A 26,282-nucleotide genomic window follows, 5' to 3' on the forward strand; every position below is an offset into this window, starting at 1 on the left:
GCAATGATCCCAGTGGTGACTGTTACGTACCAGCAACAACAGAAACACACCGAGTCATGTATAAGTGTTAGAAACTATTTTATTAGTAACTACTTGTGATAATAAGAAAAGCAAAAACGTTAGGTGTTAAACTAAATCTCCAAAACTAAACTTGAACTGTGTGTGTGGCCAATTCCCAAACTCCAAGTCTAGGAATAGTTCTCGAAGTTCTGTTCAGCAAGTCATAAGGTGAAACGCTACACAGAAATACCTGTTTTCCAATACAGGCTAACGACAAAGTGGACTCCATTTGATTGCTCCAAAAATCCATACATGGATTGTACTGACAGACACAGCTATTGTTCTTCATCCATTGATACAGAGACATGCAGTCAGTCACCTCCCCCCACCCTCCCTCCCCCTCCCTCCCCCTCCCCCCTCAACTCACGCAAAACAGCCAGCACATTGTTATAGTCTTGCTGTCTTGATAACACAACATACACACTACTATACTGTCCAGGTGCCTTAAAGGGATATTCACCAAATAGCAAACTGGCTTGTAACGTGACAAATATCAACCATCTTATACAGGCAGAATTCCAATCATGTACCCTGGATTGTTCTGTTTGTAGATTTGAAGGGCAGTCTCAGCCTGAATTTCTTAACCACTGAAACATTCCACAAGCATTATCTGATCTAAAGCATATTTGCCGGTTTGCAGCACAGCACAGTATTAGGGATATGACTATGCTCTCTGTTCCAGAAGGGACATCCTTTCCCTGCATAGAGACCAACAGACTGCAGGCCTGCCAGTGGTTTGGGGAGTGATGAACTGCATTTGTGTGCTGTCATGGCATGCTTCTCAGTCCATCAATTTTCTTTTGCACCTAACTCTACTTGCTCCGCCCTCAGACAGAGAGGCATTTGCTAAGGCAATGACACTAGATCTTTACATTAGATCGCTTTGAACTTCCAATTATGAGATAACATGGCAATGCACCAGTATCTGGCAATAATCATTGACCTAAAATGGAAGTCACACTAGCTTCACGTGATACAAGAGTATGGACTGTATCATTCCCCAATCTGCAACTATTTTGAAGGTCAGTTAAGATCTGGGAATAACATCAATGACATAATCATTGGTAGTATCTTGTATGTTTCTATAGAACCAATGACACAGAGTCATTGATTCTGTAGAAATGTTTAAAATACTGCCAATAATTGTATTGTATTCAAACCTCACAAATCTACCTCTCCATCAATGAATTTGATAGCTGGGATACCTGAAGTCGCCAAAATCCTTGGCTGCAGAACCAAATCCATCTGCATGCCTCTATATGCAATATATACCAACAAGATTCTGCTATGTTCTGCCCTCTCTGGGTAATGTACAACACAAAAGGCATGAAGCCAAAGGATGACTCTGTTCTCTTGTTGATATCTCATGGTTAGTTGAAATCTCAGCGTCCCCTCAAGCGCAAGTCGCAAAAGCAGTAAGAGCAAACAAATTAATCTTCACAATATTCCTTATAAATGATATCACAAAATTCATGATGTAAATCAAAACATTTAACAGTGATCACTGTTAACCAATCATTCTTGGATTTCCATTTTTAGCTTTTCAAAGTGCCTTTGTAAAAGAGAAAGGATATAAGTGTGTGTAGATATGTTTGCCGAAATGGTTGTGGTGGAATAGCATTTGTCGCAAAATGTGTGTGTTGGGGCTGTGGTGACTATGAATGAAGTAATGCTTGTATTTTCAAATCAGTTATGTGGGTGACTCCACAAGCATTAATCTGGTGAGTGGACACTACTGGGACCAACTCCACGTTGTCCCACTTATTGATTTCTCTTGCAACCTCCTCCCATTGATGATTCATTCAGATGATAGGGTTTAAGGAGTTGCTGGTGATGTTGGTAGACCTCATGGCACCCTGGTGTAAATCACCTTGTTGTGCTTCTGTACTTCTTCCGCCAGGAGCCTTTTCTGAACTTCTGTCCCTGCTCCCTTCCCTGCATCTGATCCTCTGAAGCTATTTGTTCAGCTTGGGATAATTTGGTGAAATGACGAGTACTGAACACTTGAAGAGAGATCAGTGCCCACATTTTTATAAACGCTGCAGCTCCATCAGTGAGCTGTGGGTCATTTGTGAGTTCTCCATGCTATGCCATTTTAACACTTTTAAGGGAGAAAGAATTTCTGGTCTTTTGTGTTTACATGTAAAATCTCATATTGTAGTTGCTAATTTAAGTTTGCTAAGTAGAAATTTGACCCTGTTTATGATTATTGAAACGGTTTTTTTACTTTTGCAGTTTTAATCACATTGGTGAACACCCTGAGTGTCAAGCTAGCTAACTATGTTCAGAACCTTTTAACTGCTGCTAAGCTGCTGATAGTCGCTGTCATCATTGTGGCTGGAATTGTCCTAATTGTACAAGGTGGGAAATTGCTGATATGCAGCATTAAATAATAAACTAGAAAATGCACATTCTTCTGCTGAACAAATATTGTTTTAGTTATCCTTGTATCTTAAAATCATCTACAGTGGCATCCTCTAATCAGTGCTAACCTGATTTAAGAGTGGATGTCACAGGGAAATGTCAGTTAATGATTGGTTAAATAATTGCTTTTCTGAAATTCCAGAGGAAGTCTGACCATACCCTTGCAGTTACTTATTATTCCATTTATAAAATCAATTGTCTGAGTTGGAGAATTTTTTTAACTTATTACAAAATGTTGGCTGCAGACCTAGATCTCAATGATACAAAAGTAATCAGGTTCAGAGCAAAATAATTCAACATGCAAATGGATGTAAAAAAAAATTAACTATCTAACTGTAGTTGTTTTAAGTAAAAACGTTGTCTGTTCTTCCATTGAAACTAATGAAAAAGTGATTTATTTTAATCCATTTGGTTGGGAAAACTGTTTCTCTTTGCTCAACAATCCACAATTTCATACACAAATATATAGTCATGCACACACTTTCTTCCTGTCAAAGTGAATGATTTTACACTTCCTTATGTTTTACTTCCTCTGCCACCATCTTGTCCAATCACTTGACCAGTCTGTATCCCTTTGCAGACTTCTCATAGCTTTCTTTTCCATCTAACTCTGTATAGTTAGTAAAACTGGGTGAAAGATAAGCTTTGTCTCCTCATCCAACTCTTTACTATAAATAATAAATTGCTGAGACTCTAGAAATGGTCTAAGTGATACTCCTCTTCTACTCCCTTCCAGACTGTAAATGACCTGTATATTTCTGCTCTGCATGCATTAACCAAACCTCACCCAGGCAAGTAAACTAACCTATCCCACTAGCCCTAATCTTGTGTAACAATCTTCTGTGTGGTTCTTTTTGATGCCTTTGGAAAAACAAAATATACTCATTCAGTTCTTCCCCGTATCTATTCTGTTAATAACACCTTCAAGTTACCTAAAGGGATTTATCAAACATTAATAAAAGCTTGTTGACTGTGCCCAATTATGTTATATTTTTCCAATGCACTGTTATCTAGTTTTTCTGTATTACTGATATTTGGATACCTGGCCTAAACTTCCCCATCTTGAAAAATGGGATTACATTTGTCGCTTTTCCATGGGGATCATGCTAGAGTCTCTGATGTTCTAGAATATAAGAATTAAGGATGGAGAGCCATGGAGATTTCCATAAATTTGATTTAAGCAATTCCTTATCTAGATTGTGCAACGTTAGAAGTACCAAGGCCGTGTAGTTTTATGTCATATTATTAGAAGAATAGACTCAAATTTGTCTTTTTATCTTTGCATGTAATGTTATCTGCAAAGTTTGGCTTTTATTTCTTTTTTTTTATTAATTTGCTCAGCTTCTATTCCTAATTAAGAGGATCTAGTAAAACATTTTCATTCAATCTGTGGTTGAAGTGGATAAGACTTGATGGGAATACACTATTCAATTAGAGAATAAACTAAATATTCCAAATTATTAAATATTTCAAGACAAATTTGAGTGCAGTTCATTGTACCATAACCATGAGATAAATCCTCAAGGCTTCATTGCTAGTAATCTTTTGAGGGATAAATGTTGGCTTAGATAATAAAAGTCTTTGCTCTGTTTCAACTGCCAATCCAAGGTTTTTATTTTCCTCTCAAATAAGTAATTAAGACACTCCTGTGTTATTTGAATGAAGGTAATGCCAGCAAAGTTGGGTCCATTTCCCATCCCCGGTTATTCTGTGAAGACGACGATGGTCTTGTGTTTATGGTAATTTCTGAAATAGTTCAATGCAACATTAATAGTGATTCTGTACATTACAAAGTTTGGACCAATCAAATATAAATTTAGTAACGTAATGCATTATTCATCTTTGCAGGAAATACACAGAACTTTAAAAATTCCTTTGAAGGATCACAAACCTCCTTTGGTTCTATTGGTTTGGCATTTTATAATGGACTCTGGGCTTATGATGGATGGTAAAGGCTTCTGTTGTCACATTTTTCTATTTGATTACATAATTCAATGGATAATTGGGTAGATAACATTAGAAATAGCAGTAAGCATAAAACATAGCAGGCCTTCAAGCCTGCTTTGTGATTCAGTAAGATCATGACTGACCTGATCCTAATCTTGACTCTATTTCTTTCCCAATCTCCATCAGCCTTGACTGCCCTATAGCCTAAAATATGCCTTTTCCCGTCTTGAATAAGTTCAGAGATTCAGCTCCCACAGAACAATGGGGTAGAGAATTTCAAAGATTCCTGATCCACTGAGAGAAGAAATTCTTCCTTAATCATTTTAAATTGGCGCCCCCCTTTCACAATCAAGGTCTCCTATTTCTAGATTCCTCATTGGAGGGGAGATCCTCTCCATATATACCTTGATTAATTCCCCTCAGAATCTTTCATGTCTTTCGAACAATACCTTTTATTCTTCTAAACTACAATGATTATAGGTCTAATCTATTCAATCATTCACATGAGAATACTCTGTCATCCTTGGAGCTAACTTAATGAACCTTCTCTGCTCTGACTCCAATACAGGTCTATCCCAGCTTAAATAACAAAGGCTAAAGCCCTAAACTAAACTAAAATATATATTTTTTAAATGAATGAACACTGCTATCAATTCAAGATGCATCAAAGTTTTTAAACTAAAAGAAACACTCCAAAAATATTTAAAGAATCTGAAATAGAAAACTAACTTGGATTAATATTATATGATTTATATTATGCTTGCATCTAGGAATCAGCTCAACTTTATCACAGAGGAACTGAAGAATCCATACAGGTAAAATACAATCTTACAGCTTTAACAGTAAAATTGGTAGACAGCATAAGAACTGTATATATAAAAAAATTCAGTGGTACCAATCATGAGAAGGTGCAAGATTGTAATTTAGACTGACAGTTTTGAAGAATGCTGCAAGATCAGGGGATTGTAAATTCACTGATAAACTAAGGTTCTTCTTCCTGTTCCAATGGTTGGTTGGACAGAAAATATACTGAAATAGCATTCAAAACAGGAATTTTATCTCAAATCAACAGCAACAGGATGTATGTGCCTTCAATATTTGTCCATACACCAACAGTAAACATTACCTTCATTTCAAGTAATTATTGGTTATGAAGTATTTTGGGATATCTGTTGATAACAAGTTATTTAAATACTATTTTATTCTTTCTTGAATATCTATAAAATGTTAACGTAGTCAGGAACATCTGGTGATTCTAGGAAGAAATTTTGTTCAATATGGAAACAAGAAATAAAACCAAATTTCTAGTCTTTCCAAATTACAGACTAATATCCTCTTAATCAAACCTAGTCAAGTAGGGTGGAGTTTCCTTTTTAAACAGATGAACATATAACAAAAGAGAGTCTTCATGTAAACATGGGTATGCACAAATGGACTTACTAAGATTGAAATATTTAAATACAAGTTTCATACCATAAAGGGAAGACAGAAGCAGTTGAACAAATGATTCCTCAAGCCTGCCTTGTTGTTCTAAAACAGTTAATCTGATCTTTGACCTCAACTTGACTTTCCTACATGATCAATACACTCAATGACTCAGTTCCACAACTCTGAGTAGAGAATTCCAAACATTCACAAACCTCTGAGAGAAGAAATCCCTTCTCATCTCAGTCATCAATGGCTGATCCCTTATCTTCAAGTTATGGCTCTAGTTCCAGACTGACCTCACCAGGAAAAACAACTTCACAACATCCATCCTTATCAAGAATGTTATGTTTCAATTAAATTGCCTCTCATTTTTCTAAATTCCAGAGTGTCCATGCACCTTCTGCTTCTCATTTATTCCCTCATTCAGGAATACATTTAGTGAACCTTGGTTTCACTGCCTCAATATTACACTTCCTTAAATAAGGAAACCAAAAGTGCATGCAGCACTCGGTGTATCCTCACTGATGCCCTGTTGTAACATCCTGTGATCATGCACAGCTGGTCACAATAAAATATTCTTACTCTTTATTCAGCTTTGGAGTAAAGGGTAGGTCATATTTTGGAAATTTTGAGTTATTAATTACATGTAAATATTATGTTTTTAAGCAAGGTAAACGTATTGATTTTTTGTGTTTGAAGTTGTGACTTTAGCTTTTAAAACAAAATTAATAACCAGTTTGTGGAATATGGTGGCTCACCATTTAGCTCAAATGGATGTACTGAGAGTTGATTCTCTTGTCTTAAATCTATTAAGCTAGAACGTTCCCTCATTTTCAGAATAGCAAGAAATGTTTTATTTGAACCCAACTCCAAAAGGCAGAGAAGAGATTTTTTTTAAAACAGTGCATGTGACTGCCCTGCTTCTGGCTGGGAAGATAGAAAAAGCCTCGCAGACACAAGGGCAGTCAATTAAACAGCCAGTGTGGGTAGGAAGCCAGGCAATATCAGGGCAACACATTCTGATAAACTGGTGATGGTACGAAGAAATATTGCTCAACATTGACCTGCAATGTTAAATCTGTTCCTCTTTCCACAGATGCTCCTTACTGAGTATTTCCAACATTTTGTGTTTTTTTAATTTCAGATTTCCAGTAACTATTTTTTTCCTTCCTCTTCTCATACCAAGGCTTGGTTGGTCTTAAAAGATCAGGAAAGTTTAAATGTAAATAATAATTTAAACTTAAAGAGAATGGTGTGGTATTGAAATAAGTAGGATTAAAATGAGATTTGATTATAGTTTATACACTGCATAATCACTTACTCTCAGCAAAATGCAGCATCTTCTCATGAAAAGGATTGTTATGCTTCAAAAATATTTGAAAATGCAGGTGAAGCCCCGTGCAAAGGTCTACTGTTGCATCTCCAGTTTATATCATGTTTAGTGGTAAAGGCCCACACTTCTGAATACAAGACACTTGGCACACAATACTGTCTCCAACAGAATACTTAAGCTGGTTGTAAATTTTACAAGAAATGATGTGGAAGTTAAAATGGGAACAATTTTGCAGTCAAGATGGCAACATTTTACATGCTATTGTCAATCTGGAACACATAAAATGCCAAATGTATCCTTTATTTTGGTTAGAAATGAGGGGAATCTCAATTTGTATTACAAAATGGAATCTACAAAAAGCAAACGTATTGTTTCTAAATCAATTAGTTAATAATTTGTGGACAAAATACAGTGTAATGGAACATCATTCTGATCGATTGAAACTTGGTGCTATTGTATTGATTTATATAAGAAGATAATTTGCAAGGGTTGATGATCTCACCAATTCTAATGAGAAATGATGATTTATTTTTGGCAGAGATTTACCACTCTCCATCATCATCGGTATTCCTTTAGTTACAATTTGTTACATCCTGGTTAACGTTGCATATTTTGCAGCGATGACTCCTACTGAACTTCTGCAATCTCCTGCTGTCGCCGTGGTAAGTACCCTTTAATTGTTGGTCAACCTTCAAATTACAAAATATAATGATTCCTAAATCCTGTTAAGAAAGTTTTTCCAGACATACTTTTTCAGATTTCAGTTGAAATAAAATCCAGAGAACTTCATAAATGTATATGCCATTGTTAACTGTAATTATTTGGATTTAATTTCTTCTCATAAGCTCACACACAATCCAGCTATTCATTGTTAGCATACTACTTCAGGTTGTGACTATCCACCATTACAAAATTTACTTAGAGATTAAGTACATTATCCAAACATCTGACGATTCAGGGTAACCAAAATATCAAGTCTTAATTTTATTCACTGCATTTCTCTCCGTACAAAAAAACGGGTCCTTTGCAGCCTTTGTGTGAACCTGGTCACATACTCTGAAACATTATATATTTTTGAAAAACAGACGGGAGTGACTTGCTAAGAGTTGATTGAGAAAAATGACTGTTCTAGGGATTCAATTACTACAGAGATCCAGCCATCTCATTCTATTTAGCATCATTCTTGCATTTCAAAAGTATGTTTCCATGGCAATGTGAAACATGACACAGTGTGTAATTTAAAGGATTGTCTATTTTCTTGCATCAAACCAATGTGATACTAATTCTATAAAAATATAATTGGGAAAAAGCCAGGGTCTGCGGCGGTTTACACCATATTTCATTTTGAAATCCATTTTGAGGAAATATTTCTGAAGAATTAATTTAAGTATTTTGCATGATACCTTGTGGCAATATTGCTTGAGGTCATGCTAAAGTAAACTTTCAGCATTCATTGCGCAGGACTTCATTTTATCTGCTGGTAAATTCCATATTATCAACCCTAAGGGTTGTGTACTGTTGTTTGATTTTCAAGCTTTATGATCTTCTGATTTGATCAATTAATATTATAGCTGGGAAAACTCAAAACATTAACTCTTTACTGACCTGCTACAGCATTAGGTAAACATGGACCAATTTAATGCCACTTGCTGCGAACATTGAAGGAGCAATGCATTGGTCAAAGTTGACCTATCTGTAGAATAGTTTTTATGGCAATATATGGCTACAGAATAGCCTCTTTTGTTGGTGCCAACTAACAGCTATGTAGGGCAGAGGTGAGACATCTGTTAAAATGCAGCTGAGTTTGTAAACCATTTTCTGCCCACTGACAAACAGGGTGACTAATATGCTCAGTTAAGGGCTTCATGGGCCAATTCCATTTTTGGAATTTAGCCACAAAGTGAATTCTGCTGGAGATGATAGTTAGAATTCAGTTTGTTTTTCCATGCCTGTCCCTAAGTTGAGTTCCTCTGGCATTGATGCATAATTTCCAATGCAGGGCTTCACCCAGGGTCTGTGGCTGGTGAGCAATAACCTGAGGTGAAGAAACTCCACATTTTCTGCTCCCTCCCGCTTCACCATGCCCCACTGTCCCTAGCCCAATGACTTTCTCTGGTGAGAAGCTTTGCTTAGAAGATCAAGGACATTCTAGTTTTGAGGACTGGTCTACAATGGGAGAACAGTATTATAACTGACTGTTCTAACAGCCTTTTAACTTGGTCAAATACTGGAGGGCATAGTTCTAAACTGAGAGGGGGAAAGTTTAAAGGAGATTTACAAGGTAAATTTTGTTACACAGAGAGTGGTAGGCACCTGGAATGTGCTGCATGGGGAAGTGGTGGAAGCAGATGTGATGGCAATCCATTCTTCTACTGATATGAGCCCACATGATTCTTTAATAGCCTTTTCTTAATTTATTCATTCACGGGTTGAGGGTGTCACTGGCAAGGCCAACATTTATTGCCCTCTGGAAAGTGACGGTGAACCATGAACTACTGTAGTTCTTCTAATGAAGGTGCTCCGGCAGTGGTGTTAGCTGGAGAAATCTAGGATTTAGACCCATGAAGAAAAATGAAGTAGTTGTGATATATTTCCAAGTAAGAGTAGTGTGTGATGTGGAGGGAAACCTGCAGGTAGTGGTGCTTAAAGCACCTGCTGCCGTAGTCCTTCTAAATGGTGGAGGTCACAGGTTTGTGGGGTGCTGACAGTAATCCAGGTGAGTAACTGCAATGCATTTTGTACACTACAGCCAGAGGTTTGTCTGTGGTGGAAGGAATTAATATTTCTGGTCATGCATAGGGTATCAATCAAGTGGGCTGACTTTGTTTTGGATAGTGTAAAACTTAGAGTGTAGATGGAATTGCATTCATCGAGGCAAGTGGTGGGCATTGCATCACACTTCTGACTTATGCCTTGTAGATGGTGGAAAGGCTTTGGGTGTTAAGATGTCTCTGACCTGCCATCTATGTGGCTGATCCACTTTGAAATCTGTTCAATGGTGATTCCCAGAAAGTTGATGGTGAGCTCAGCAATGATAATACAATTGAATATCAAGGGTAGATGATTAAACTCTTTCTTGTTGGAGATGGTCATTGCCTGGTGCTTCTGTGGCACAGATGTTGGAGCTTTTCCTGTGGAGCTGCAAATAGAATTGAAGATTGTGCAATCCTTGGCAATTGTATCCACTTCTGAACTTTGATGGAAGGATGGTCATAAATTGGGCCTAAGAAATCATTCTGAGGAACTCGTACAGTGATGTCCTGGGGTTGAGATGATTGATCTTCAACAACCTCTTCCTTTGTGCAAGGTATAACTCCAATCATTGGAGTCTTTTCCTTCTGATACCCTTTGAAAGTTTTGCCAAGGTTCCTTGATGCCACATTCAGCCAAATAATGTCATGAGCAGTCACTGTCACCTTATCTGTGAAATTCAGCTCTTTGGTCCAAGCTTGGACCAAGGCTGTGATGAGGTCATGAGTCGAGTGTATACTTTTAATTGCCACTGACTTGAGGAGTTGAGGTGGTTAAGATTCAACCACATTGATGGATCTGGAGACACATACAGGCCAGACTAGCTAAGGAAGACAGATATCCTTTGCAGAAGGACATTTGTGAACCAGGTCTTTTTGTGTTTTGTGGTTACCTATACTAATGCTACCGATTTACTAAGTTCCAGATTTATTTAAATCCCCTAATTGCCACGGGGTTCCAGCTCATGTTCTGAATCTGGCTCTGGTCCAATAACTTTACAACTCTGTTATTGTATCCAACTTGTTTCACTACTTTAAACGACATGTGCACATACACTTCCAAGTCTCAAGGTATCCCTCTTAAAATTGTACCATGTAGGTCATATTCCCTTACTGACTTCTTCCTTCCTGAAATGTATCACTTTAAACCACTTTGCCTGAAATGTAATTTGTCCATTTCACCAGGCTACAAAGTCCTAGGTCTTTTCCCACCTTGCTCATTGTTTGAATTCCTAACAACAGCAGATTTGGAAATTATGTCTGGAATACACATCCATTATTATTGATACAATCTCAAAAAGAGCAATAGCTCTCATGTCAACCCAAGAGGAAAGCCACTTTGGAACCCTTCCAAATCTTGAAAAATAACCAACCATTACTCTCTGCTTTCTGTCCCTTTCCATTTTGCAATTATTTGCAGATAATTCTATTATGTGGTACAAATGCTTTTTGTAAGTCCACATAACATCAATGCCATCTTTCACCCAAACTCTGTTAGAGAACTTATCGTTAGTAAAACAAGATTTTTGTTTGATAAATCCATATGGGTTTGTTAGCCTATATTTTTCCAAACGTAAATTAATTTGTCCTGAATAATTGTCCGTAGAAGTTTCCTTCCACTAGGCTGACTGGCTTGTTGGGTTTATTCATCTCCCCTCCTTCAAATATGATGTAATATTTGGAATCCTCCAGTCTTTTGGCAGCACATCTGCGATGAGGAAATTGTTACCAGAACCTCTGCAATTCCTACCACTTCTTCCCCCAGCAATGCAAGATGTATTTCATCTGGGCTGGGATATTTTTCCATTTGGTAGACAGCCAGCCTTTTAAGCGCCACGTCTTTATCTATTTTTAATTCATCCAGTACCAACACTGCCTCTTCTATTCGTACATCAGAGAGAGAATGGTGCCAGTGAAGTAATAAATTATGGATAAAAGTTCAAAATGCTGGAAACCCCAGCACATCAGTGGGAAGAGAAACAGAATTAATGTTTCAGGCATTTGACCTTTGATCAAAACTGGGAGGTATTAGAGATGTAACATTTTAAGTTGAAGGGCAGAGAAGTGCAGGGGGGAAAGTTTGGGATAAGGTGGAGAGCAAGAGATTAAATGACAAAAGGAAAGAGGGTGTAAGACAAAAGGATGTTGTGATGGGAGAAGTGAAAAAATTAGCGGAGTGTCAAGAGAAGATGTAAACAGAATGAATGGAATTGCTACTTAGAAATGATTCTGTAAGGTTCTAAAGTTTGCAATCTAAAGTTAAGATTGCAAACATAAGATTGCTATTCCATAAACTTATGCTGAATTTCATTGGAATCAAGAGGGTAAGGGCAGGTTCATGTGGGCCGGGGAAGGAGAATTAAAGTGCCACATGATTAAATGCTTACAAACTGTTACATTGAACGGAGGTATACTGCACAATTTGATTTCTCCATTGTAGGGGAGAGTGATCATAATGTGATAGAATTTTAATATAAAGATTGAGAATGATTTTATTCAATCTGAAACCAAGGTCTTGAACCTAAGTAAAGAAAACTTTGAACGTGTAAGTCATGAGTTGTCTACAGAGGATCGGGAAACTACACCAGAAGAGGCAACACTAAATGAGTAATGGCTAACTTTTGAAGAACTGCAAAAATATATTTCTCTAAGGCATGAAACCCAGAGGGAATGTGGTCTAGTGGTGCCTAATGAGAAGTTAAACATAGTTTTAGATCCATAGATTTAAAGGTTGCAGATGTAATCTCAGAGGAAGGAGAGAGAAAATGAGGAACTACAGACCAATTAGCTTGATATCAGTAGTGGGGAAAATGTGAGAATCTATTATTAAGGAAGTGGTAGAAGGGTAGAAAATAATGATGTGTTTGGGAAGGGAAGCATATGGAAGGGAAGTCATACACTCTTGGGATCAAGTGGCACAGAAACAGGCCCTTCAGCCCACCATGTCCATACCGATCATCAAGTACCCATCTATTCTTATCTCATTTACTAGCACCTTTTATGCCAGTATTTCAAATGCTCATCTAGAATCTTCAGAAATATTGTGAGAGTACCTTCTTCCACCATCCATTCAGGCAGTATGTTCCAGATTACAACCATCCTCCGGGTGAAAAAATTCTTCCTCTGATCTCCTCTAAACCGAACCCTAGTCCTAAACCGATGCCATTAAGTTTTACATGCATTTACTATGGAAAATAATTTCTAATTGTCTATTCCATCTATGCCTCTCGGAATTTTATATATAACCCTATCAAGTATTCCCTCAGCTTCCTCTGCTCCAAGGAACACAAACCCAGCCAACCCAGTCTCTCCTCCAAACTGAAACACTTCATCCACCCCGGGCAACATCTTCTCTCCACCCCCTCAAGTGCATTCACTTCCTTCCTCTTGTGTGACAAGCAGAAAGGTACACAGTACTCCAGCTATGGCCTAACCAGTGTTTTATAAAGTTGTGCCATAACCTGTCTGGTCTTGTATTCCATGCCCCTGTTATTGAAGTATACTATATATCTTCAACATTTTATTCACCTTCAGGGATCCTTGTACATTGAGGTTCCTTTGTCCTCAATATCCTTTAGGGCCCTACCATGCACTGTATCTACCCTAACCTTATTAGTCCTCTCAAAATGCATTATCTTGTGTTGTCAGGATTAAACTTCATCAGCCATTGCTCTACCTATTTTACCAACAGATCAATATCGTCGTATAACCTATGATTATCCTCCTCAATATCAACAACACTGACTTTCACATCATTCTTAACAAATCTGTTGGTTTTTTTTTGCAGAATAAACAAGGGGAACCAGAGTCTTTGATAAGATGACACATCAGAGGTTATTAAACAAATTAAAGTGCATGGATTGGGGAGTAATGTACTGGTGCGGAATTTAGGATTGGTTAACAAATAGAAGACAGGAATAAATAGGTAATTTTTGGGTTGGGGGGCTATGATTAATGAGTTGCTGCAGTGATTGGTGCTGGGACCCCAGATGCTCACAATTTATGTCACTGATTTAGGTAAGAGGGCCAGGTGTAATATATTTAAGTTTGTTGACAATATAAAGCTGGATGACAGATGTAGAGAGGTTTTAAGGAGAGAGAGAGGTTTAAAGGCAAGAGAGTGGTACAGAGGTAAAGAATAGCCATGATCTTGTTGAGTGGTAGAGCACAGGCAAGGGACTGAATAGCCTACTCCTGCTTCAATTCCTTACTTTCTGCGCTGTGAACATTGAATGCGCCATACCAAATTGAAAGTGCATGTATATTGCTATTTCACCTGAAAACCACGTTTGGGTATCTAGATGGTGGGAAGAGAGGAGATAAAATGGTAGGTACTCCCACTCTTGTACAGGAGGGTACTATGGGGAAGGAAGTAGGTTATTGAGCGGTGGATAGGGGAGTTGTGGATTGATTAATTATAAGTTGTTTTAATGTTATTTTAAAATTTTAAATATCTATAATACACAAAAATCATAGCATAATTTATCAACAATTATGAATATAAATATGTCTGGAACATTCTATTAGTGTCATATAACATTGGTCACCATTTTTATTTATTGCAATAGACTTTTGGAGATCGGGTCCTCACACCAGTCTCTTGGCTAGTTCCACTCTTTGTTGTATTTTCTACCTTTGGAGCTGCAAATGGTTCCTGTTTCACAGCTGGAAGGTAAAGAAATTTTTTTAAAGCTAACAAAAGATTTACTTCCCCATTTAACTTCCTTTACAACTGTATATTTTCTGATGGAAGGTCTGAACGAGTAATCTACCATTGCAAATGCAGTAAGACTGGGAAGGCTGCAGTATAAGTGCTGCATATTATGGGGCACCGTAGACAGGCACCACAGAGATAATATGGTAAATGCCTTGTCAGTCAAACATGATGACCACACTGCTTTAAAATTGATTTTATTTGGCTATCCTTCTCTTACTGTTTTTGCAGAGTGCAGGGGTGTGTGGAAATTATACTGCTTTTATTGGGTGAAATTATTACAGTTTCTTTTTCTGCTGCTCTTTGAACTGTTTGCTGTACAATAGACTGTTGTGAGTTATATACCCTGCTCCATCACCAAATTATCACCTGACATGGAGTTGTTAATAACTATTCTTCAATCTAAAATGGGATTCTGTTATCTTTTTTCAGCTAATCCTTCTTGGTGGGGGCACTGTGGCACAATAGTTAGTGCTGCTACCTCAGCTCTGAGTTCAATCCTGACCTCAGGAGCTGTCTGTGTGGAGTTTGCATGTTCTTCTCATGGTCATCTGAGTTTTCACCAGGTGCTCCAGTTTCTTCCCACATTGTTAATATTTTAGTAGAAATTTAAATTCAGCACTGTCTTGCTGGGTTTTCTTGGACTCCAGAACTTGACAGCTAAGGGACTCGAGTGGGTACGTTCATGTCACTTTCTGTAAGCCAAGAGGAGCAGAAGTACCTCCCCATTCCTCAAGTAAATCAACTATAATCAACCGTCCCCACATCAGCAACGTTTTCTGCTCTCCCTCCCAGATTGCCAGTTGAATCCCTACTCCTATCTCTCACACCAAACAGCAATCATTCCCAGTCCATGCTCCATCCTGGTTGCTGGTCTGACTTTACCCCAAACAGCCCCTCTCATACCCTCCTCACATTAGCCTCATTCTGTTGAGTTTCACCTTTGCTGAAGACCATGTCCAACTGCTCAAGGCTGCAGTCTTTTATCACTGGTGTTCCACACGCACATTGTTGTGAAGTTATCTATTAAATTCAGTAAGATCACTGCACTTCCTGGATTTCTTGGTCAATTATCCACCCCATAAATATAAGGTTATTGGTGTCTATTTCTGATTGTAATATCTAGTTGTATGTCTGGCAACACTGTTTAAATGTCTAGTCTAGGTCAGGCTATCAAATGAGACCTGGGGGAAATCCCAACACTGGTCTTGGCAATGATATTGGAAATGATCCTTCAAGCTATTTTTGTGCTCCAAACCTTGGGTATTCTGACACACAAATTCATTCAAATATCATCTGAGCAATCGAATGGTAATGTGGATTGTGCAAATCCTCATTAAGGATTTTCTGTTTTAACAGAATTATGATAAAATACATATCTGATAGCTTAAGTTCATAGCTAATTTCTACCTATCGCTTGCGAGCTCTTGCTTCACCCTTCCCCTCTTTATACTGACTATCTCCCCTCTATCTTTCAGCCCAGATGAAGGGTCTTGACCCAAAATGTTGACTGTCCACTTCCCTCCACAGATGCTACCTGACACGCTGAGTTCCTCCAGCAATTTGTTTTTTTGTTTGAGGCTAGTTTATTGAGATGAACTGCATTATTCAGTTTCGGAGGTCACTAAGACTTTTTGTGCATCAGTATTGGAGAACCTATGAGTATCTGATATAGGACATACAGTTGTAATACGTATTCAGACCAGAAATTAAGAGATCTCCTCTGTCAGTTAAAAAACAGTTTCCTATGAGGAAAATATCACGGGTGCTTTGTTACTGACTAGCAAGACCAGCTTTCCCCAATATCAACTCAAGCTTATGGCTGTTTTGTTATCACTCACTGTGTTTCAAAGCCTACTTCAATCATTTCCAGTAACTTGGAGAGAAGATCTATTGCTGGGCTTTGGGAATGCCCAAGTGATTCAACTGCTCATCTGGACACTGAAATGCTGTCATGGGCCCAGCTTCAATCACTCTCTCAAGCAATGAATTTCCGGGTACTTGCCATTCTCTGGGTGAAGAAGGCCTCCCTCATATCCCCTCCTCACTTAAATGTCTTCCTCCTTGCTCTAAATCTATACCCTCCAGTTCTATTTACCTCTGATATGGGGAAAAATTTCCTGCAGACTACCCTATCTGTACCCCTCATAATTTTATATACCTTAGTCATGTCTCCTCTTAACCTCCTCTGCTCCGGGGAGGATAGAACTTGCTTCTCCAGAGTGACTTGACTTTTTTTTAGTATAAGAAATGAAGAAACTAAACATTCCTTCTATATTAATACTAGTTACTGGGGTGTACAGGGATTCACTTCTCCACTGCCCACCCTCCCACCCACCACTACATGAACTAGTTTAGAATATACTCACACTGATGCCTTGTCTCCTTATCTGACCAGAATATTCTCTTTTAAACTTAATTTAGATCACTAAAAGTAGTTGTGATATCTGTTTTGGTTTTATTTCTCTTAACAGGCTTACATTTGTCACAGCCCGTGAGGGTCATATGATTAAGATATTGTCATACATCAACATCAGACGTTTAACACCGTCTCCAGCTCTCATGTTCAATGTAAGAAAGTCATGTTTTTATTTACAACTGAAAAATAATGACAGTGCTAGTGTGCTAATAGAATGAATGCTAGAATGATGTAACCACTTGTGCATTCATTGAGTTGGCTGAAATGGAATGCTTTCATCATTTGCATTTAAAATATTATTAACAGTATGGACAGTGCCCATAATTGTTGTAAGTGGAGTGGTTTGTAAAAAATTACCCAGTTATGTTTAATAGCCAGCACCTACAAGGTACATGGAGCATCACAACTGAAAATTGACAGCAACTTCCATCTGTTGGTACTCTAATGTTCAGAAATGAAATGTATTCAAAGAGCAATTCAAACAGAGTTATTTCTGTTTTATGTTGGGGTTGTCTGATGCTGTTCTGTTAATAATAGAAGAATCTAAAATTTGTTATTGATGACCAGTACATCATCAAATGTAGGCAGGATTCGAAATCCTGAATTCGCTGTACTGTCTACATAAAAATGACTATTGTGCTAAACAAGATGAAAAATATATTTACAACATAGAAGAGCTGTCAGTGCACAAACCATAATGTAGGTTTCATGACTTTGCACAAATATTTTTATCACAAAGCTCAAACTTGCAATTGATCAGAAAGGTGGACAGAGAAACACCTTGTAAATGAAGGCTGTAAATGTGGATAACTATACTTTTAGGATGCAGTCTAACATTCTTTCTTTATTAATTACCTGCTGCACACCCATTTGCAAATAAACTATTATCATAGTCCAACAAATAGAACAAATACTGGGGTTGGAATCGGGCTTGAATCACATAGGTGCTTAAGGTACAAGATAAAATACTTGTACTTTTCACAACCCCAGGTCATCACAAAATATTTTATAACCATTGAAGTATTTTTGAAGTGTTGCAGTTTAGAGAACATGGCAGCCAATTTTTGCACTGCAAGCTCTTTCCACAGTCATGTGATAATAACCAAATAATCTGTTTCGGTGGTTGCTTTGGGAGATAAATATCAGCTAGATAAATATCAGCTAGAACTTCCCTGCTCTTGTTCAAAACAGTACCATTAGATCATTTACCTTTATTTGACAGCACCTTAAACAGATGAGCAGTCCTTCTGTACAACACCAGAGTTTGAGCCATTAGTTTCTGTAATCTTTTCTTTGGAGTGTGACCTGAGCCCACAACTCCCTGACTCGTATGTGAGAATGCCTCCAATTGAGCTAATGAAATCGTGCAAGTACATTATGAGAGAAATTTGTATGTCTTAAAATGCATGGCTAGAACAGGCTTTGATTTGTTCCTGATCACCAAGACTGTAAACTAAGGCAATGCATTGTGCTGGATCATGCTCTGATGTAAGTGGTAGTGTTCACCCTTTGCTGTTCACCATGTTTTTGATTACCATGTCACGTACTGTAGTGTAGAAGCACAGAACACCTGGAAGTCAGGTGCTGGTAAACATTAAAACTTAAGAATGTAAGACGAAGGATCAAGACTGGTCCAATCAGCCCCTTAAGACTACTCTGTATTAAATCTTGACCCCAAAGCCAACTTCCCACTCCCTTTCTATCCCCCTTGACTTCCTTTCTGTCCCCCTTGACTCCCTCAACAAATGTCTGTCATTCTCTGAATATATCCAATGTCTCTGACTTTCTAGTCCTCTAAGAATGCAAAAGGAGGCCATTTGGTCCATGCCAGCTCGCAAGGAAGAAATGGCATCAGTTCCATTCTCCCTCTCAACTTCCCTGCAACTATTCTCTCTCACACATGTCCATCAACACCCTTTGATATTTTTTCTATTAACTTACATTAAAGGGTAATATTACGATAGACAATTAACCTACCAGCATGGCTTTAGAATGTTTGGGGGAGATTGGAGCACCCAGGGTAAACCGATGCAGTCACACAGAGAACTTGAGGTCAGGATATAATGCAGAACCCTGGAGATGTGAGGCAGCAGTATTAACTATGCTGCCCACCAGCTCTCTGGAGTAGGGGCTTCCAAAGGCGGAGATACAAAAAATTCTGCAGATGCTGGAATCTGAAGCAATACACAAAAGGTGCTGGAGGAACTCAGCAGGCCAGGCAGAATCCATAGAGGGAAAGTAACAGTCGACATTTCGGGCCAAGACCCTTCATCAGAATAAGAAGGTGGGGGGAGGGGGAAGAGTATACGCAGACAGAGGACAGGTGAGTTCAGATGATAGGTGAGTCCAGGTGAGAGGGGGATGGTAGGTGGGTGGGGGGGGAGGGGGAGAAGATGTAATAAGGTGAGAGGTGATAGGTAGAAGAGGCCAAAGGGCTGAAGAAGCAGGAATCATGTTGGAGGGAGCAGTGGACCATGGAATAAAGGATGAAGGAGGGGAGGAGAGGAGATGGGCAGGTCATCAAAGGTGGGGGAAGGGAGCCACAGGAATAAGGGAAGACAAAGGAGTGGGAAGGAAGAAAAAGGGGTGGAATTACCGGCTTCCAAAGAGTTGTCACAACCCTCTGTGGGGAAACAATTTTTCCTTCTCTGTTTTAAATGGGAGCCCTCTTATTCTGAAACCATGCCCCTTAAATTTAGACCACCCCCCCCCCCCCAATAGGGGAATCATGCTCTCAGCATCCACTCTGTCAGTTCCCCTCAGAATCACATATGTTTCAGGAAGATAACCTCTCATTCTTCTAAACTCCAATGAATATAGACTGAACCTCTCTTCATATGTCAAGCCCTTCATACTAGAAATCAACCAAGTGAACATTTTCTGCACTCTCTTCAATGTAAAGATATACGTTCTTAAATATGGAGACCAATTGTACACAGTACTCCAGGTGTGGTCTGACCGGCACCTTGTGAAGTTGCATCAAAACATTCCTTTTATCTCCATATTCCTTGCAATAAAGGCTGTCATTCCATCAGCCTCCCTAACTATTTGCTGCACCTCCAATGGTAACTTCTTGTGTTTCATGTACTAGGAACTGTGGATCCCATTGGAGGGCCACATTTAGTAGACTCACTCCATTTAAATACTAGTTTGCTTTCTACGTTTTTCCTTCCAAAGTAGAAATCCTTGCATTTTCCCACATTATACTCAATTTGCCACCTTGCCCATTCACTTAACCTATCTCCATCCCTTTACAGGCACTTGTGTCTTCCTCACAACTTGCTAACCCACCCATCTTTGTTTCATCAGCAAATTTGTCTACTGTACACTAGGCACCTTCATCCTAGTCATTAATATAGATTATAAATAGTTGAGACCCTGCTAGTTATAGATTACCAATCTGAAAATGATGTTGTTTTTGTTAGTTAGCCAATATTCTATCCATGCCAATCCATTACCCTCTGTATCTATCAAATGGTGAATTTTTAAGAATCATGTAACCCTTCTCAAAAAAAAATCCTAGTACTACATTAAATGTAAATCCAATCTGTAATTATTTTTCACAGTAGATCGTTCAATATTACACTCTATTTCACAGGGACTTTTAGCTATTATCTACATAATTCCAGCAGATATCAACACCCTTATAAATTACTTCAGCTTTGCTTCCTGGATTTTTTATGGACTGACTACATTCTCATTGATCGTCATGAGATTTACAAGAAAATCTCTGAGAAGACCAGTAAAGGTTAGGTGGAAATGATATTTCTTTCCTTCCGCTGTAATGATGCGTGCTAGTTTTATTTGTCAATTATAATTTACATTCAATTTCAGCAACCCTGTTTAATTTCAATGAACTTTTGCTCTCAAAATATTTTTTAGCCTTATGAAATTTATATTAGCCAAAAGAGCAAAATACAATCAATACGTCAACATCTGTGGAGGAGGAGTTAATGTTTCAATTCTGATGGAAGGTTAGCACACTGTAATGCTAACGCTCTCTCAAAAAACATTGGCCTAATCTGTGAAATATTTCTGTATTTTGTTTTATTTCATATTTTAAACATCCACAGAAATTTGCCATTGTAGCCTGTTTATTATCCCCATTATTGAAAATGCATCAGAATACATGAGATTAAGACTTGTGTTACACATCCGACATTTTATCATAGTCATAGTACCATACAGCATGGAGACAGTCCCTTTGGTCCATTTCATCTATGCCGACCAAGATGCCCATCTAAGCTAGTCCCATTTACCTGCATTGCGCAATATCCCTCTAAACCTTTCCTATCCATGTACCTATCCAAGCGCCTTTTAAATATTGTTACTGTACCTGGTTCAACCACTTCCTCTGGCAGCTCGTTCCGTATAAGTACTATCCTCTGTGTGAAGAAGTTGCCCCTCAGGTCCTTTGTAAATCTTTCCCTTCTCACCTTAAACCTATGCCCTCTAGTTTTTGATTCCTTTTCACTGGGAAAATAGACTGTGTGCACTCATCCTATCTGTGCCCCTGATGATTTTATACACCTCTACAAGATCTCCCCTCAGACTCCTGAAAAAAGTTGGTCCTACCCAACTTCTTCCAATAACTCAGGCCCTCGGGACCTGGCAACAATCTCGTCAATCTTCTTGGTACTCGTTCCAGCTTAATGACGTCTTTCCTACAGCAGGGTAACCAAAACTGCACACAATACTCCAGGTGTAGCCTCGCCAATGTCTTGTGCAATTGCAACATAATATCCCAACTCCCACATTCAGTGTCCTGACTGATGAAGGCCAGTGTGTCAAATGCCATGTTCACCACCCTGTTGACCTGTGACGCCACTTTCAGGGAACTACGTACTTGTACTCCTAGGTCCCTCTGTTCTACCCTGGCTTGACTTCCCAAAATGCAACACCTTGCACTTATCTGGATTGAATGCTGTTTGCTATTCCTCAGCCCACTTACCCAGCTGATCAAGATCCCCTTATAGTTTTTGATAAACTTCTTCTCTGTCTACAATACCACCTATTTTGGTGTCATCTGCACACTTACGATAGCCATGCCTAGAACATTTTCATACAAATCACTTGTGTAAATAATGAGCAAGAGGCCCAACACTAATCCCTGTGGCACACTAGTCACAGGTCTCTCATCCAAAAAAACAACCTTTCACCATCACCCTCTGCTTCCTACCTTGTAGCCAATTATGTATCCACTCAAATTTTATGAATTTATTTTACATCACACTTTTTAAATTGTCTCATCTACACCCTTGGGGCTTAATTACCATTGACTCAGTTGAAGTGGCAAATAGTGTTTGACAATGGGTTGTCATGATGGTCTTTTAGCAACTCGCTATTATTATTGATGTGGAACCATGCAACTAAATATCTTATAGGCTTTCTCTTGACGCTACAAATGAGTTTAATTAGTCCCAAACAATCAATCTATTTGTAAAATAAATAAATTGGAATGCAGGGTTGCTCACTTGATTTTTAGAGCTGTCCAAATTGGAGCTGCATGTTTTCGGTTAAGTGTTGATGGTATATCTGTGGGTGCTCATTTATTGAGCACTGATCTCCAGCTTCTCTTTTGTTTGAACTGCTTAGATCTCACTATGTATTTCCATTTCAGGTTCCCATAATTTTTCCAGTCATTGTAACTATTATCGCTGTCTACTTGGTTCTTGCTCCAATGATTGATTCCCCAGACTGGGCTTACCTATACTGTACACTTTTCATTGTGGGAGGACTGATATTTTACTTCCTGTTTGTTTATTTTCACTTCGGTTGGATTCGCAAAATAATGAGTAAGTAAATATTTGTTGCTTTAAGTCTTCGTTGTTAATTTGCAACTAGAGTTAAGTTCCAAAGCAAATAGAAATATAATACGATCTAAGTTTGGTCTATTTGGTTAATTCATGATATCAGAAATTTTTTTTCTGTATGTACTTTGGCATTACAACTTTTACCTAATGATTTGTTATCACTGTAATAAAGCAGGTAAATTAGAGAAACAAGAGAAATTGAGGACAATACTGAGAAGACATGGTTTAAAACCAAAAGTGGGAGGTGAGGGGTTGATTGGACAGATTGGATATAAACTTCACACCAGATAGTAACAGCTTGGAATAGATTGAACAAGGAGATGTCTTTGATGGCTAGTAATGTCAATAATTCTAGAACTTACATAGGGACAGCTATGAGGGCATGAAAGCAGAGTCAGCTAAAGTGAACTGGCACATTAGGTTAAGGAATCACTCAGTGGAGCTGTATGGCAGACATTTAAGGGGATCTTTCCAAATGGACAGAATAGATGCATTCCAACATGAAGGAAAAATTCTAAGGGGAGACCCACCATCCATGATTAACTAAAAAAAAGTGAAAATTGATTTCAGACTTAATGAAAAAGACTTTAGTTGTGCAAAGATGGATGGAAGGTCAGAAAATTGGGCAGAATAAAGAAGGAAAAATTACAGTGCGAGATAAAGCTAGACAGAAATACAAGAACAGCAAGCATTTAAATGGATATTTAAATAACAAAATGAACACTGGTCCTAAAGAAAGTGAGTCTGGGGAATTAAATAATAAAAAAGACCAAGGTGATGACAGATGAACTGAACAGGTATTTTGCATCACTATGAAGGATACAAGTAACATCCCAAAAATATCTGTAATTCAGTATTTGGGAGAAACTCGGGTAAATTACAATCACCTAGCAAGGGGTATTGAGCAGATTGTTGGAACCAAGGGCTGACAGTTCTTTGGGTCTCGATGAACAGTTTGCTTAACATTTGTCATAGAAAAAAATGTTAGAAGCTGTATTTAAAGATGTAAAAGCAAGGCCCAGAGAAATTAAAGGTAATTGGACAAAGTTAATATGGCTCTGTGAAAGGGCAATTGTGCTTGATTATTGGAATTCTCTGAAGAAATAAATAGTGCTCTGGGAAAAAGGGGAACTAATGCACCTTTTCATAAAGTGCTTCATCAAAGGTGATTGTAGGAAAATGCTAATGGTGCAGGAATAACATATTATTGTGGTTAGTAGACAGGCTGGCTAACAGGACACAACAGTTGCTTTGTGATTGGCAGGAAATAACTGGTATGCCACAGGAGGTGGGATGCTGAGGCTTCATTTTTCAAAAAAAATGACATGGATGAAGATATGGTCACTACATTTGCCAGTGACAATGCAAGGTTAAGTTGGAAAATTTGGAAGAGGATACAAAAAGTCTAAAAACGGATTGGTGGCGGACAAAATCCAGCAAATGGAGAATACCGTGGTAAAATATGAAAATGTCCAGCCTGGCGATAAGGCAGGAAAAATAAAAAAAAGCATATTTTCTAAATGGTGAGAGAGAAGAGCTTGAGGTACTGTGGGATCTGTTTGTCCGAATGTAGGACAACGGAATAGTATACAGGTGCTGGAAGTAATTAGGAAAGCTAACAGAATGTTATTTATTATTGCTATGAGAACTGAATGCAGAAGTAGAGAGATTGTACATCAGTTATATATGGTATTGGTGAGACCAGATCTGTAGTACTGTGTACAGTATTGGTCTCCTTATTTAAGGAAGGATGTTAATGCATTGGAAGCAGCTCTGTCAAGGTTCACTAGAGTAATGCCTGGAATGGATGGTTTATCTAATGATGAAAAGTTGGACATGCTCGGCTTGTATCTGCTGAAGTTTATAAGAGAGGGGCTTGATTGAGATATTTCAGATTTTTAGGGGTCTTGATGGAGTGAAGGGGATGTTTTCTCTGGAGGAAAGAATTGACTCAGACATGGTCATACATTGTCATTAAGCCATGTTTGCCCATTTCTGAGCATAATTAAAGCTCCATCCTACAAGTATCAATTAGCTTAATAATTTGTATAAATGTACTCAATTGCTACTGTTTCTTTGCCACCATGTTTTTCCAGTACGTTTTAGGAATTGTTTTCTTATTAGATGGATATTACAATTTTTTTAAAAAGTACATTTGTTTTTGTCAAATTACAAAAACTACTTGGTCACAGCGTAAGTAGGAATTAAGATAGCCTGGAAAATTTCATGCCAGAATTCCTTGGCAAATAAGTGAATCGTGTTATTAAACTGTTTTCTGATGGTAAAAACTCATTCATACAGCATTGATCTGAGTTTGTATCATGTGGAACCCTCTCCATAAAACTAACATATCAATTGAGGACTTAGGTTATCCTGGGAGTATCTTCGATTCTTCAAATAACTAACTTGGTTTGACTAACTCAGCAGGTGTTTATTATGAATAGATTTAGTTAGAATGTCAGCAAAAACACATCTTCAATAAATTCAGTCTGATTTAAATGATAAATTTAAGGATATATTCTGCTGCACAAAGTGCTTTTAATGTTTTGAGTATATATTTCACAAAGAGGTTGTTTCACATCTTTACCATCAGTGAAATAATATTTTAATTTTAATGTATAAATTTCTTTTAAAATATAAAGTATTTTTGCATACTTGCATCAGGTTCATTGTTGTAATAATGACTGTTTTAATAAAAAGGTAATAATTTAATTGTATTTCCAGAGCCTATTACCATGCATCTGCAGCTGTTGATGGAGGTGGGACCAGCAGAGACTGAAAAGTAAAAATATTAATCAAAGCACTTTTTATTCTGTTTTTTAATATTTTCTATTATTTGAGATGGAAAGAAAGCTGCATGCAAATATATTAACTGCATCACTTTTGGAGAACTGCACCAAATCTCATTCCTTAAATTAATGTATATGTAATAATCAAGTAGATTCTGTTCTTTACAACCTGCTCTTGTATATCTGCCATCTCATTAACAAATTGAGTGCACTTTTGGAATATTAACATTAAAGCTAATGTGATGCAAAATGTTTGTGCATGATGTTAAAATTCATTTTGAGAGCTGTGCTTATTTATTAATGTACCAACATCAAGTAGTTTATCATTCTATTTTCCCATGCAGGAAATGCTGATCTTCAATCTGGTAGCAGAGCAATGCACTGGGCAAAAAAAAGTATTTCCTGGAGGGGTGTAAATCATCCTTTACACTTCAAGGGATTAAGATTTTTTATTTGTTTTTGCTAAATACAAGGATTGTTTTGGCACCTATATGGGAAAAGCATTTGATACTGTAAAGTCTAAAAGTAGAAAGCTAAAACAGATGGGGCTAAGAAGATGAGCAGCTGTGTGGCTGGACCCGGAGATTAGGAATGTGATCAAGTGC

General features: G+C 38.0%; 1 protein-coding gene across 1 annotated transcript in view; it reads left to right on the forward strand.

Annotated features, from left to right (window-relative positions):
* Positions 1 to 25,894, forward strand: part of slc7a9 (solute carrier family 7 member 9) — a 50,053-nt gene extending 24,159 nt beyond the window's left edge. The window contains exons 5-13 of the mRNA XM_052028260.1: positions 2,296 to 2,421; positions 4,333 to 4,432; positions 5,202 to 5,246; positions 7,731 to 7,854; positions 14,511 to 14,614; positions 17,131 to 17,227; positions 20,674 to 20,823; positions 22,696 to 22,870; positions 25,613 to 25,894. Of these exons, the coding sequence (XP_051884220.1) occupies positions 2,296 to 2,421; positions 4,333 to 4,432; positions 5,202 to 5,246; positions 7,731 to 7,854; positions 14,511 to 14,614; positions 17,131 to 17,227; positions 20,674 to 20,823; positions 22,696 to 22,870; positions 25,613 to 25,674 (983 nt within the window). The 3' untranslated portion in view covers positions 25,675 to 25,894. The remainder of the gene's footprint in view (positions 1 to 2,295; positions 2,422 to 4,332; positions 4,433 to 5,201; positions 5,247 to 7,730; positions 7,855 to 14,510; positions 14,615 to 17,130; positions 17,228 to 20,673; positions 20,824 to 22,695; positions 22,871 to 25,612) is intronic.
* The last annotated feature ends 388 nt before the right edge of the window (positions 25,895 to 26,282 follow it).

This window comes from Pristis pectinata, chromosome 13 (assembly GCF_009764475.1).
Source record: "Pristis pectinata isolate sPriPec2 chromosome 13, sPriPec2.1.pri, whole genome shotgun sequence".
Taxonomy (NCBI): Eukaryota; Metazoa; Chordata; class Chondrichthyes; order Rhinopristiformes; family Pristidae; genus Pristis; species Pristis pectinata.